Source organism: Pangasianodon hypophthalmus, chromosome 10, assembly GCF_027358585.1.
Source record: "Pangasianodon hypophthalmus isolate fPanHyp1 chromosome 10, fPanHyp1.pri, whole genome shotgun sequence".
NCBI classification, from domain to species: Eukaryota; Metazoa; Chordata; class Actinopteri; order Siluriformes; family Pangasiidae; genus Pangasianodon; species Pangasianodon hypophthalmus.
The window spans coordinates 19,102,535-19,118,462 of record NC_069719.1 but is presented as its reverse complement, the minus strand read 5'-3'; the positions used below and the strand labels follow the sequence as shown (position 1 = coordinate 19,118,462).

The following is a 15,928-nucleotide window of genomic DNA, read 5'->3' as shown; positions in this document are numbered from 1 at the left end:
TGTAAAGAGTGGTTATCTGAGTTATTTGAACTGATGCTCACCAGATGATCTTTTGTTTTTCAGTTTCTGAAATACTCAGATCAGCCCATCTGACACCAACAACCACATGCCACGGTCAAAGTCACTGAGATCACATTTTTTCCCTGCATTCTGACAGCTCTTGACCGGTATCTGCATGATTTTATGCATAGTGCTGCTGCCACATTATTGGCTGATTGGATAATAGCATGAATGTACTGATGGTAAGTGGTTGGTGAGTGTATGTTTGCAGACGTTTAACTTTTCTAACAGTATTTTCATGTCATACTTAGTAGTGATAAATTAGGAAATTCTGGTAAATTAATTGTAAACAATTGCTGCAATAGTAAGTGTCTGCGTGAGAGATTTGCACTTGTTGAAACTGCTGGTTGCACTTGTTGATTGTGATTTCACTGTCACACCAGCGGATGCAATGAGCCGTGTGAGGAAAGCACTGAGACACCACGCCAAGTCTGCTGTGGTTCACATAATGGCCTCCGGCACTAGTAGCCGGCTCTATCAACAGGGTGTTGTTCAGACAGCCGCCTTAAAATGGGACTCGTTCCCCACAGAGTGGTTGTCTCCTGGAGGGGGGAAAACCCAGAAATCCCAGCAGAGCGACAAATCCGCTGGCCTGACCTCACTGAGCCCCGGTGCCCTGACAAACGTCAATCCAATGTGCCCTCAGGCCTTTAATTAGCTGTCAATTAGTGCAAATTAATCAACTCCTTGCCTAATTAAGCAATGCCGACAGGCAGCTTCCAAAAACGCCATTGTGGAAGCACCATGAGAAAACTGGAGCTAGCAAACTCTCTCTGCTTTGTGGGGTCATCACACCCCTGACAGCACACAGAGGGGAAGGAGGGGGAGAAAAAAAAACTCTTAGCTGAGTGTTTGGATTTTTTTCTACCGACTCAGCACAAGGTGTCTGCTGCTCTTTCTATTTTCAGATAAGACTGTATAGGAGCACTACAGGCGCCAACTTTTAGATGTTGAAAGGACCTCACGCCTACAAGCACTTTAACATGGTCAAAGGACTCCCTTAACTCCCTAAACTCTAATCTTGTTTAATCAAGTGTCCATTTTCAAACAATTTTCAGAATCTCAACTAAAGATAGAGCTCAAAGTTAAATCTTTTCCACAAGCTTATTCTACACAGTGCGCACTGTCTTTTGTCTGGGAACAGAGTATGAAAGTACTAAATACAGGCTTTAAAACAATTCATCACTTCTAATAGGCCTGTGGGCCGAATGATAGACAAATGGCTTAGAGCCCAGATCTCTCATTTAGATTGCCTGACATGAGCATATCATGCTCTAGCAATCTGTGTTTAGGGGTTGGGCTAATGCTGTCCCTAACCACAGCCCAAATCAAGCTTGTTACCTTCTAGTGACCTTCCCATGAGTGAACGTTCTTCCCCTACTCAGAAAGAAAAATAGCTGTCAACTGTTTCAAAATATGCTCGTAAACATGATTGGTATGCGCTGCGTTGTGTGCCACTGCTGAAGATTATTCCAATAGTCAAAGTCTGCATTCATGTGCTATGGACAAGGCTCCATTTTGCTGTCTTCATATTTTATCCATATTCCCAGCAGAGGCTGGTGCACTTGTGCAATGCAGAATAAATTTTAATTATTGTCTCAACATTTAAAGATTGGCCTTACAAAACTCCTTTTGCATGTGCAGCTCAAAAATAAACTTCATGCTGCAGTGCTTTATGAACGGGCAAAACATTGAGAACAAAAATAACAAATTATGCAACAGCTGTTTGCCTTTTAATCTGAAAGCCATCAGATCTTGCAGCTTTTGATAGGCTAGCCGATCTTTACGAATGACTGAACTAAATCTTTCCATAATCTGCAGCTTTATCAGTCTGTCCTCTTATGCATGCAAATCAGGAAGCGCCTATTTCCCAGTGTGCATGGTTTATCAAAAGCTGTGAGGCTTTTTCACCCATTTACAATAAGCAGCAAAGCCCAGCTCAGATTAGGACAGAAGTGTGTCTGTAATTGACAGCTTTCTGAATGAATATATGGTTTTAACTTCACTGGATGATGTGTCATTAGCATATCAGCAGAACATTGATTTCTTCATTAACTGCAATGAAATTTCCATTTAATAGCTTCTAATTAGTTTCACCTGGTCCCCATGTAATTATAGACGTTACATCTTGCTTATTCTTGTATATTGAACCTGACACATGAAATTTACACACATGGTTTTTACCCACTTCATGTTATATTTCACACATTTTACACATGTAGTGGACTTTTCATACGCGGCGCATGTGTTTTTATTTTCATGTAATTTTTTCATGATTATTTTTGCATGGTAAATTTTTAGATATATGGCAGGTGGGGCCTTTTTTCCTGATGTGATTTTCTCCAATGGATCATATATATATATATATATATATATATATATATATATATTTAGACTTGTATCAGACTGAATGAGAGAATGCAATATGAACAATCACATAAATATATATATATATATATATATATATATATATATATATATATATATATATATATATATATATATATATTTTATGTAATCACTTGAATTCACAATTTTAGGGCATATCATGTTGAAATGCACCTTCACATGTTCTTCACATAATGGCTTGTGAAATGTAGCCTATGTGTTATGCCATAAGGGACGCTCAGGGGTGCGAGGAACACCATTTTGTCTTTCGCCTTGACGGCTTGCTTGGCTGCGAACGTTCCTTAACATTTCCTATTGGCTTTATCATTTCCTATTGGTTTTAAAATGTGCATTTTGTGATTTATCATATGTGCTCATTTTCAGTAGTTATTTTAAATGATGATGTCTGAGCCCATTGTAGGTAGGTCAGTTTAACTTTGATTTCCAACATCCTTATTAACAGTTGTCTTTAGCCTACATATAAATAACCCATTGTGTGTCTTATATCTTATAAAACTACTGAATCAATTCATATGTTTACACCTACTTTTTAATTACTGTAGAATGAAATGGCCACCTCTACTAATTATCCTGGCCACATGCCAGTAAAGACTTAGCATGGCCTGCTAATTGAATAATGTCCCATATGGTCAAAATTCAAAGCTTTTCTGTGGTGTTTTCCCTTTTAAGCTGATAAGCTCCAGAAGTTTATACATTATTACAGCTCAGAACTCGTACACCGCTCTGCTGTACTGATAAAATGTCGCCGGTTTGGTTGCTCACCTGCACACGTCACTTTTATTAGGCGGGAAAGCTGCTGGGTGCAACTCTCGCGGGACTTGACGCGACTTGAATCCTTGAATACGCTCAGCCACGCGTCTCGCGCGCTGCTCTGCCGCCATCACACACGAATCATGACATTTATTTATGCATCAGCACATGGCACTTTGATAAGATCCATGTTATCTCGGTCTCCATCAGCGTCTCGCTGCTCATTTCCATAAATTATCTTCTAGTAATTATCTGGCCAGATGTCCAAATTGTGGCACAAATGATCTCCAAACGAAACAAATCTCACTGTAATTTAGTAATAGCTGATTAGACAGTGTGGGCTATTTAGTAATAATAATTTTAAAAAAGGATATATTTTGCGGTCTTGGCTCAAACGAGTGTGTCAGGGTCTGTGACTTTGTAAGGCCATCTGTAGGTTTGACTGTCATTCGGTTGGGTTTATCTGTTTCACCTCTCTTTTATATTATGTGATTGTTCCTATTGCTTTCTTTCATTAAGTCTGATACAAGTCTAACAATTTGTAATAAATAAATAAATAAATAAATAGTCATAATAATAATAATAATAATAATAATAATAATAATAATAATAATTATTATTATTATTATTATTATTATTATTATTATTATTAATTCAAATGTATATTAAATATTAAAAATAACTACAGTAATAGTAGTATATATATAACAGTAGTATAGTAATAGTACAAATAATATATATATATATATGTATATATATATATATATATAGAGAGAGAGAGAGAGAGAGAGAGAGAGAGAGAGAGACAGATAAAATTAGAGTTATTTTGATAATTTGTGAACCTCCATTGACCTCTGATTTAATCTAATAAATGATTATAAACTGTTGATGTTCAGCTGTTAGCTAATAATCAACCTGTCAATCAATCTGTTGTATCTGATCCCCCTACCATGGAATAAGACAACTCATTAGTATCTATACTCATAAAAAAACAGAAAACAAATTTAACCTTACATTTAAATAGCCACTATTTAGGCAAAAAACCCCTTCTTTAGCTGAGCTTCTGCGAGCAGGAGTGATTCAGTGGCAGTGTGAGGTTTATATGCAGCAGGTCTGCCTGCCTGTAAACTGCAGCAAATTAAGCTGATTTATGTATGGAAAAATCCCGGCCAATTTCTGTGATTAGAGCTGTATCAAAGCAGGGTTAGGGACAGATGAGCCAAGTACTGAAATGAGATTAGGTTTTTCAATAGATTTTTTTTTTTTTTTTTTTAATTTTAAGTAGGGTGTCCTTAAACCCCAAACGTTTAAAGCTTTTAATCGGCTCTAATAGCTTTAACAACAATCGCAAGTAAAATGGAGAACTTCTGGGGTTCAGCCTGGTTTCCTTCTGGCAGAATGAATCCAGTAGGTTAATCTGAGTCTTCAGAGCTGCTTTTAAGGAAACAGGACAGTGACATTTCACTGAACAGCTTTAATAACAATAAAACAGGCTTTATTTGTATCATCCACCCAGAATAAAGCAACACACTGTATAAGCTTCAGCACTGAGTGTCCAGGCGCGTTGTGTTCCCCAGCTGCTGAATAGAGTTTGAGTAGAATATCCACAGTATTTCTATGTGTACTTTACTCTGTGTGTGTTTGTCTCCAGACAATGTGACATTCAGATCATTAGTGAGTTTGTGGCGTCTTTATTCACTTCTCAAACAACCATACATGCTTGATTTCTTCCTCTGATCTTATCATCATAGTTCCAGTTTTATTTATTTGTTTATTTATTTATTTATTTTATACCGAGGACCTTGTACAGTTACGCATGGCCCAGTGTTATTTTCTGACATCAAGCTGAAGCATCCAGTTGTCATGTAGACTGCCCTTTGTCCTGGTATCTGGAACTGAATAATTCAAAATAAACCAATAGTACTAAATAATAGGCTTTATAATAAGTACATGTATGTATTTGTATGTATTTGATATTTCCAGATGTGACAGAGGGAAATCTAAATTCGAAACATCTGTTATGAGGATTATTATTATTATTGTTATTATTATTATTATTATTATTGTTGTTGTTGTTGTTGTTGTTGTTGTGTGGTATCAGAAGTCTTTGGGATAAAATGATGCTGCTCCACACGGTTGAACATGTCGACTGTTTTTCTGAGATTTTAAACAGTTTAAAGCAAATCTCATTTGGACAAACAGATGAACTGCGTACTGAGCGCGGGAGACTTGGTGGAATTGTGAGCGTCTTGCTCGCAGGTGATTGGCTGCCGGCTGCGGGCACTTGTAGGGATGGACCTTTTGGATAAAAGGAGAATTTGTGGGGGGGATCGCGTGTATTTGCACTGGTGGATTCCTGTGCACAAGGGAAGCAGGGGACTATCCTCAAAGGCACGATGACGGGGAAGGAAGGGGCTGTGTTATCGGAGAGTTTGAACAAACCGAAATTAGTTGAAAACGGAGGGAATAGCAACCCGCACCTGTCAAAGAGCATCACATCACACGCACCCAGATGCACAGGCTTCGGCATCCAGGAGATTTTGGGGTTGAATAAGGAGGCGACCTCGGCGCCTCGGAGCGCGCTGGACTCCATCCCCGGGGGCGCGCACTTACTGGCCGCGCGCTCAGTGCTGGGACCCGCCGCCGTCGGGGTCGGTATGGGATTCATCGGCCCCGGGGGTATTCCGTCCTTCTACAGGCAGCCCTCGTTTCTGGAGGTCCTGTCAGACGCGCAGAACGTCCATCTCCAACCTCTCAACAAGACAGCACCTCAGGAGGCCGGACAGTCTGCCAGCTCAGGTACGAGTCTCATCACACACACACACACACACACACATCAGCCTCGTGGGGTAGATGCCACAACCTGGTGCTACAGATCTGTGGTGTTTCTGCGTTTCTAGCATCTTTATACAAGGTGCAGGAGAGTCAATAACAAACTTAAGCATTTTTCCTAATCACCTTCTTCATCCTCTCCTCCATTTACTTTTTCTTGTTATTATTATTATTATTATTATTATTATTATTATGCCAAGTTTTTGAGGCTAATTATTGGCGAGTTTTGAGTCAATATCATTTCATATTTAAATGAGTGTAAGTCTGGACATGAGCAGAACAGTAACACTAAACATGGATTTATTTTGAGGTAATTGATGTTGATGAGTTCAATAGGGCAGAAAAACTCTGCTCCTCACAGGCGCTTACTCTGAAACTTCACCTTGCTGCTTGCGGCCATAAACAATATGTTTCTGAATTTTATAGACTCAGAGGATGTTTCTTCGAGTGAACGAAAAACATCCAAGTCTTCCCTGGGCCAGAGCAAGAAGCGAAAGAAGAGGCGACATAGGTAATTATTCAGAGCTTTCCTATTTTACAGCAGCGTGTGTATATACAGATGAATTTTCACTGAATTAAATGCATCACTACAGCCAGATGGAAAGTTTATACATTTATAAATTCACCTGTCACTAGCTGACACTAGATCAGCACCGTAATGTAAATATTTGGTAGGCATTTGAAGAGAATAATCTGTAAATTCTGTAGTCAGTATATTTACTGACAATGGAATAGGAATTTAAAATTCTAAATATAAATTCGAATTTATATTCAATTTTAAAAATACAGTAATAGCATAAATCATTTTACATATGTAGGCTTAAATATATTATTATTATTATTATTATTAATTCAAATGTATATTAAATATTAAAAATAACTACAGTAATAGTAGTATATATATATAATAGTAGTATAGTATTATATATAGTAGTAGTATATATATATATATAATAATAGTATAGTAGTGTATATATATATAATATATATATATATATATATATAAATATATATATATAGATAGATAGATAGGTAGATAGATAGATAGGTAGAGAGATAGATGATATGCATGCTTATAGGAAAAATAATAATAATATTAGTATTATTGTTGTTGTGGTATTATTATTATTATTATTATTATTATATAAAGGGAATAATAGAAATCCTAGCTTTTCTGGCTCAGTGTAAACTGCACTTGGGCTTGAGCTAGTGAATTTGCTGTTCGCTGGAAAGATGATGGCGAGTTTAACATTTGAATGCGCATTTATATCCCGTTATGGGGCTTTTTTAAGGACTGATTTTTAAGAATCTCAGCTTTCTATCTTTCAGTTTATAAAAGATAATAATAATAAGGGTTGACGTCTGTTGTGCTGCTATAAAAACTGAAGCAAATATGATTACTACAGTTGACATTCAGCACATGTGGAGTATTATACTGATCTAATGTAGCAGTGGCATTTTCCAGAACAGGGATCTTCAGCCACAGCGTTCAACCTGAACATGCTACATTATATTCAGAACTATAACCAGTTTTATATCGAGTCTCACCTCATCCTGAAAAACTACAAATGGTTATCCATAGTCTACCATTTAGCCTGTGGGCCTGAAAAAGAGTCTCAACAAGCATTTTAACACTGTTAGGATAATACAGATAATACTGACACCTTTGGTTTATTTTACCAATTTAGATTAATTTCCTAAAAAATGGTTTCCTAATAAGCTGTTTGTTTTCATTACTACACCTCACACACACACACACACACACACACACACAGCAACGCGCTGTTATTTTGTGGAGCCTACATGGAGAATAATAATTTAGTGTAGAGGACTGTGCAGGAAGTGTGTACTGGAATATTTGTCATTTCAGCTGATTATAGATTATTTCCTGTTATATAGGACAATATTCACATCTTATCAGCTGGAAGAACTGGAGAAAGCTTTTAATGAAGCTCACTATCCCGATGTGTACGCCAGAGAGATGCTGGCTATGAAGACTGAACTCCCAGAAGACAGAATACAGGTAATTTAGCCTTTTAGAAAGCATAATTATAGACTCATATCATTTTCTATCAAATGGAGTTTATGTCATTCTGTAATTTTCTATAAAGAGAATACAGGAAATTGTTATTTTCTATCAGACATGTGGAGGCAATCAAAAAAAAAAAGAATACATTTCAATAATAATAATAATTATTATTATTTATTTATTATAAGACAATTGCAATTATAATAATAATTATAATTATAATAAGACAATACCGACAAATCTGTATATTTATATTTATAATACATTATGGCAATCTCCCATTACTTAAATTCCCGAAAGGACGTTTAAGATGAAAATTTTTCATCACAGATTACTGTACAATTCATTTTTGTATCTTTATATCTTAAATAAAAAATATTTGCTCAGTTTTAAAACCTGTTGCCTTTAGTCCGAGTTGATATAATGTTTAACACAATTTTGGCCTTTTATTTGATCAATGTTTATTCTAATAATAATAATAATAATAATAATAATAGTCTAAAATAGTAATTGGTTTTGATTAAATTTGTTTATTGGAAAAGGAAGTAAAATGGCAATTTCTCTGATCTTATATGGTTAGTCTGGAGCATAGTGCTTTGCCTGGGTTAAGAGATTTCCTCTTCTGCATGAATGCTATGCATGTAGAGATTTAATCTGACTCTCACTGATTGTTTTTAATAACCTCACCAGTGTTGTAAATGAAACATCATTATGTGTGTAAATTAAAGCATGTTCTTTGCTGCATTGCTGTGAAAAGACTAATCCTAGTTAAAGGCTTTCACATTTTTGAGTTTAAAGCCAGAAGTTCAGCCATGGTGTTTACTGGACACTTTGTCTCTTTATCATATAGCCTAGATAAAAAAATCATAATTTAGAACACGGTGAAATAAATCAAAATCTGATACTGAATACAAAAAAAAAACAAACAAAAAAAAAACATAAATATAATGTTTTTCGTTGCAGAAAGCCTCATTGTTACCCGCAGAATTTCTCCAAACAGATAAGCTATAGGCAGAGCTGTATTCTGGCCTGGTGTATTTATAATAAGGGTAATGTAAGTGTTTTAAAACACACTGGCAGCTATTTCAGGAGCAGTGATAAAGTGTGATTCAGCTTTGCAAGATTTGCAATGCACAAATGTTGATCTGCTTTGCCAAGGTTAAGATTTGTTTTTGTTTTGATTGCTCCAGAAATCATAGAAGTCATACAGTGCAGGTGAGGCGGAAGAATATGAGCCTGGTGTGTATGCTCTCTGTGCAGTGCATGTGCAGAGTGTGTGCAGTGCAGAGTGTGTGCAGTGCATGTGCAGAGTGTGTGAGCTCGGTTTTTTGGGAGCCTGGTTTTTTGGCTCAGCTTCTGGTCCATCATGTGGAGTTGTAGCCTATCAATCAGCACCTAACGACCCTTTAAAGCAAAGCTTGCCGTTTCGCCTTGCTATTTGGACACATCATTTCTCATCGGTGTGATGATGAACGTGAAACAATTTTGCTCTTGGAGCGAGAGCGCTAACGACCTAATCAAGCAATCAAGGCGGAAGGAGATTGCGGGGTGACCCGAGCCATCCATCTGCCCACGCGCCTTTTTAATCTCGCGCTCATTATGGCTCCTGTGGATGAATAAATAATACGGAAATAAATAAATAAATACGAGCTGCTTGCAGTCGTAAGTAAGATTAACATCTAATTTTCTCATCTAGTGTAATTAGTTAAATCAGACGAGGCCCGCTAAGTTGTGAGGGGAGTGAGGGGAGCGCGCGCGCGCCGCAGGACGCCGCAGGTTCAGATGAAATAACTCCATTGAATTTATTAGCGCGGGTCAATGGCGCTGCTCCCCTGGGCGCTGCTCGTTTAATTTCCCGTGATATTTGCCCGCCTGTCCACCATCGATTGGGCCTGAAATTAACTTATTTTTCAATCAGCCTCGGCGTGCCCTAGGGGTCGCTTCTGCTCGCTGTCTCCGCCCGCTTTTCTTTGCCGCGACCGATAACCAATTTCACTTGCATGAAATGAGAGCCATCATCAGGAGCACGTGAAAAATTCCAAAATGCTCCGATAATTTCTCATCCAATGAGCCTGGGTGGGGTTAGAAGAGTTTGCCCCGCCCTTCCATGTCCCGGGGGCGGGGCTACATGTTTGATAAGCGCACGCGAGGTGGAGAAGCCACCAGAGTGTACAGGAGACTCCACCATGCATGAACATCTGTATTAGCATTATTTTAAAGAGCTTACATGTAATTTGCAGAAATCTGAACAAGTGTGAGTCACTTGGCCGTCTCAGTATGGCTGTGTTGAAGAAAAATCAGTATTTCAGAAAATCATAAAGGAATTTTTCACCATCAGCAATACCTTCTTTTTCTGGAAGCCTTTTAGATCTTGATCATAGGAGAAACTGAATAAATGGTTGTTTTAGATCAAACTCAGTCATCCATCCAATCATCTACCCATCCATCCATCCATCCAAACCATTTCATTGTTTTTAGCGTGGGTTAACCTTCAGATTTAACCCATCCACAGGTCTGGTTCCAGAATCGTCGAGCCAAATGGAGAAAGAGGGAGAAGTGTTGGGGCCGCAGCAGTGTGATGGCTGAATATGGATTGTATGGGGCCATGGTGCGTCACTCCATTCCTCTTCCAGAGTCTATACTGAAGTCTGCCAAGGATGGAATTATGGATTCCTGTGCCCCCTGGCTACTAGGTATGTAAATAATCCATGTAAAAAAAAAAAAAAAAAAAGAATTTTTTAATTGAACCATCACCAGGAGATTAAGAGTTTGAATGCTGATGATGCCATAGCCAAGACAGCATAACTGGCCCTGCCATCTGAGTGGGAAAGATGACATTCCTCTCTTCCCATGTGGATTAAGCATCCTGAGCACAGGTGGAAATTGGCTATGTCTACACAGAGAGAAAAGTGTGGGGAAATTATTACGATTATGAAAGACTGAACGGTGTTATAATCTATGCTTCAGAAATGTATTTGGAGACAGAGATGCTTCTGATCTGGGGATAAATCTAGAAATTTTTGTTAGTTTTCCTTTTGTTATTTTCAGACTAGTAAGACATTTTTGCAGGAAGCATTTCTCTGTATATTACTAGGCTTGATTCTTCAAGTGATCTTTGGTTTTGGAGACTATAATTGTAATTATGGAGAATATAATCACAGAAATTGCTCTTTTGTTTTCATTTGCCTTATTCATTCATTCATTCATCTTCAGTAACCACTTTTCCTGGTCAGGGTTGCAGTGGATCCAGAGTCTATCCAGGAACATTGGGCAGAAGGCAGTAATACACCCTGGACGGAACTCATTTGTAATTTCTTCAAATTTAGCAGTTCACTTCTTTCTTTGACTCTAACAAACAATAAATAACCACGGGATGGTTAACAATTAATCTTTTTTTTATGGGATTCTGTGCATATGGAAAACCATATTTTATGCTAATATGCTTTGTGCATGTACAGTATTAACTGCTAAAGTGCCTACATGGTCTTAAATACTTAAACCTAAGCTCTCTAAATAAAGACGTCTACACTCAAATTATTCTCAACATCATACCCTTCATACAAATAAAATCTTGGCAAGCCTTATGTTAATAGCATATTTATTAATTCTTTGCTTCCTAGTATTTTGCCTTAAGGTTTATTCATGTCTCCATTTTGCTAAATGTAAAATTTGCTACTTCAGATTTTTTACTCAACTGGCTCAAAGTTGGCAGGTCTACACTCATAATCATGCACATCATGTCAAAACACACGTTTAATGTTGGTTCACTGGTATGTATACAGAAAAAGAAAGTTTCCTGTATGTGTAGAATGATAGCAATTTTTTGCTGTATTGCCACAGTGAGGAAGTTAAGCAGGTTTTTTTTTTTTTTTATCAATTCAGAGTAAGATGAAACCACAAGTTTTCTCTGTGCAGTTTGATGGCAGAACTGCTGAGCTTTGCATACTGCACAAAGATTTAAAATATTCAAAGCAATGTCCTGCTTTAACACATGTACACGGCAACCCTGAGCTCTTAGTTGTATTTCTCTGCTTTTCAGAAAACTTTGCTGTACCTAAAGACATACACAAAGTCTCCAACATCACAGTATACATTATAATTAGATATAAATTGACTGTATGTTTAAGTGTTCGAAAAGACAATATTTGGAGATGACCAACAGTATTTTTCAACTAACAGGGAACAAAAATTGTGAGTGGATGTGGGCTTAGCATAATAAGAGACACATTCATGCTATCATAACTATGTCATTCCCATAGTTATTAGTTATATATTTGCATAGATATATATTCCCACTCTTTTGAATACAAAGATTGCCATCCAGACATCTGCAGTGCAGGACATACAGATTAATCCTATTCGATGGTAATACCATTATTCCAAGACAATCAGGAAATATTCATATGAGCCGACAGCCACAGATCCAACAGATTACAGTTACATTTATTTATTTGGAATGTGCTTATCAAAAGTTATGTATACATATAAGAGCCAGGAGCTTCCAGTGACTGCCCAGAAACATGCAAAATGCAGGACAAAAAGAAAGAGCCACATCTAGAGCCTAGTACTCAGAAGTGCTCTAGCTCTAGTCACTAAGTCACTAGTACACTAATAGTTTACCAGTTCTAATCCCTAGTCTCTTGTCGTTTACCAGTTCAAATGTCTTTCCAATCCCCAGGCACTTCTCTAAATCCGAATCCCTCATCGTTCTTTGCAGGGATGCACAAGAAATCACTGGAGGCAGCGTCAGGCACATCGAGCCAGAAGCCAGACATCCCTCAGCATCCAAACAATGCCAACGTTGATGATACTGATGCTGAGGAGAGGAGGAGCGACTCACCCATGTCTAAAGAGGAACTGAGGGAGAACAGCATTGCTGCTCTCAGGGCCAAAGCACAGGAGCACAGTGCCAAAGTGCTGGGGACAGTGTCTAGCAAGAGACTCGAGCATAAAACACAGGGAGAAATGGAGGAGAAGAACAGCGTGGAACACTCAGACTCCCAAGAAGAGAAGGAGAGCTCTTAGATCTGCACTTATAACCGTTGGTCAAAAAGCATTGTCTCTTTCTGTCGCTTTCCTTTAAACAAATCCTAATTATCTCTTCTGTATTTCCTGGGAAACCACAAACAGTGGATCTCCTCTTACCTAGCTAGTGCTATTTTCCTATTCTCACTTAGAGTTTCAGCTATTTTACTTGATAAGTTCACATGTTGATTGGAAAATACAGAAAGCATGACATGCTAATGTTTATTTTTATTTTACATGATGTACTTACCACTAAGTGTCATTTGGTTCTATATACAGTATATGCCAGTACAAGAAACAACTGTAGCCACAATCTGGTATGTTTGGTGGTATTAGCGGTGGGTTCCCAAGAACTCATAATATACAGAAAACTGATGACATGTTCTTCAAACTTATTAAATCTAATCATTTTTTTTTTTCATTTTTTATTGCTACTTTAAAAAGAACCATTTTAAACAGTCTAACATTTCATCTTTTAAAGTCTGTACATTATGTTTCTTTTTAAAAGCACTTAGTGGTTGGTTCATAAGTATTGTATTAGAATGTAACGCTGTACATATTGTAAATAAAGATAGCTTGCTACAGTATTGTTTGAAGTACACTTTAATGTACTGTAGTCTTATAATATGTGGGGTTATGTTCTGAGTAATATGTTGATCAGATTATTAAAAAAAACATCTGAAATGTTGACCTATGCCTTTTGTATGGGAACAGTGATAAAACATAAAATCCTCATGAAGTTTTTAAAGAATCCAAATATAATTCTGAAACCCTAAAACATAGAAACACTAACATACAGTTCTGTGAGGAAAAGATTCAAATCAAAGTTGGGACTGCTTCCACCTGAGCTTCACATGGGTAATCAACTAGAAAGGATATGAACAATATGCTAATCATGACAAACATAGCATGCAAAATAATAGGTCTTTTACCCTGAGTAGTATTTTCAATCTTTTATGTTTAATTCAGCTGTGTGTGATAAATAAACAAAGGTAATACAACACTGTTTTATAGGAGTTATGTTCTACTTGGCATTTTCAGTGCCACATCCTATTAGGCCTGATGTGCCCTTTTCCTCTGTATATTAGCTGAGAGGCTGTGTGTGTCAGCGACTATAATCTGCCACATTCCCGAGGTCTCAATCTAGCTAGATTAAAAAGCAAGAACAGTGCATGGCAGACATATGGGAGAGAGCATGAACACAGCCCTGGATATCGTGCTCTCGGTCTAAATCACAGGCACCAGTGCTCATGCTTACTCTAGATCTTATGATGAAAAATTATTTTATCCTTCATGTGTTTTATTCCTCATGTAACCTTGTAAGTATGTAATTATTTTTAATTCCTCAGTAAAAATACTTGTATTAGTTGAAATGGAAATGTCTGTTAAATGGATTTGTTAACTGTAATTCTCTCTCTCTCTCTCTCTCTCTCTCTCTCTCTATCTCACACACACACACACACACACACACACACACACCTGGGCAGATGATCCTATCCTGCCCTTATTATTGAAGGCTGTCAACAGATTATTGATACACACTGTTAATTCAGTCCTCATTTAATTTAATTTACTTAATGTCCATGTAATTAATTAGTTACCATCTGCAGTGATTAAGCCTGGCTTATAAAGTAACAAAATATCTCTATCCCATTTTCAGCTGATTACTATTTATGATGTATGATGATACAAGTTTGGAAACTACTCCATCACTTACTGTTTTGGACAAAAAAAATACGCTATTTTGGTAAAACACTGCTCGTGTTAGCTATTGTAATGCAATGCTGTGCCAGCATTAACTGATACCTGCAGCTATGTGAACAACAGCCTCATTATTTCGTGCTGTTTGTCTTGCAGAGATATTCTTGATATTATCCTGTGTTAATAAGATGACTATCCCATTTACCCTTCGGCACATTTGCACGCTGCCTAATTTTAGAATTTGGAATTAGCCTGCTTTTCATTATTTAAATAGAAAATGAAACAATATCCAAAAACTCTACAATTATACCTAATAAATGGGGAATTTACAGTTTGTAATCAAAACATCCAGTTTCAAGTAAGCTTTATTAAAAGCTTAATAAAGCTCTATCATTTCTTTATTTTTAGTTTCCGCTTAAAGAAAATGCAGCTAACCGGTCACCTTTCTGTCATCATGCTTTTGATGAACCTCAAAAACATTGTGGTTTGGCTCTATTGGTTACTATCATGAGCCCAGCAATCTACAGTGTTATCTGGTATAGCTAGTCTTGGTATTGCTCAAATACTTGAGACTTAATAAGACTTCTGTTCAAGTAAAACAGTCAGGTGTGTTGGAAGTGCTTTTCAGAGATTTTGTAGATTTTTTCTATACTTGGAGTGTTGCAAGAGGCCTTCCAAGCCATGTGGTGATATATGAGACTGTATTTGCAATAAATACTGTACTGTCTTCATACAGCATAGTACTTTTTCCTTCTCAGCTGTGTACACAGGCAAGATATGGAGTTTTTGGCTTAGTAGTGTGTGACCAGGACTGTTACCTGTCCTTCTCTTCTACCTCGGTGAGTGTGTTTTCTTCTATATTGCATGATTTTTGTAGCTTTGTAGCACTGTTTATTTTTCTCTTGTTAGCATTACTAGCCTGCATTAGCTAATCATGCACTGCTGTTTACTACATTGTCTACAATGGGGTGCACGGTGGTGTTTTACTTAGCGTATGGTAAGTGGGACGCTTGATTTTACTCTCTAGACCAATCAACAACTTGTAGGCACACATGACTCAGTTGAAATCAAAGATTCAGGAGCTGAGATTGTACAGTTTGGAGCCTCACAACAGAGCCCTCC

General features: G+C 37.3%; 1 protein-coding gene across 2 annotated transcripts; it reads left to right on the top strand.

Annotated features, from left to right (window-relative positions):
- Positions 1–4,499: 4,499 nt before the first annotated feature.
- vsx2 (visual system homeobox 2) lies at positions 4,500–14,424 on the top strand. Of its 2 annotated transcripts, none has more exons than XM_026934282.3 (5): positions 4,500–6,018; positions 6,478–6,562; positions 7,951–8,074; positions 10,593–10,773; positions 12,759–14,424. In XM_026934282.3, the coding sequence occupies exons 1-5, from the start codon at positions 5,616–5,618 to the stop codon at positions 13,103–13,105; spliced, it is 1,140 nt and encodes a 379-aa protein (XP_026790083.1). In that variant the 5' UTR covers positions 4,500–5,615; the 3' UTR covers positions 13,106–14,424. The 2 variants fall into 2 exon arrangements, with proteins under 2 accessions (XP_026790083.1, XP_026790084.1); XM_026934283.3 differs by having other exon boundaries at positions 4,501–6,018; positions 12,798–14,424.
- Positions 14,425–15,928: the final 1,504 nt, after the last annotated feature.

Excerpts from the sequence above, each read along its gene's own strand:
- vsx2 (XM_026934282.3), top strand. The coding sequence starts at position 5,616 with ATGACGGGGAAGGAAGGGGCTGTGTTATCGGAGAGTTTGAACAAACCG. Across the intron at positions 6,019-6,477 it reads CGGACAGTCTGCCAGCTCAG|ACTCAGAGGATGTTTCTTCG; the intron begins GTACGAGTCTCA and ends TGAATTTTATAG. Across the intron at positions 10,774-12,758 it reads CTGTGCCCCCTGGCTACTAG|GCACTTCTCTAAATCCGAAT; the intron begins GTATGTAAATAA and ends TCCAATCCCCAG.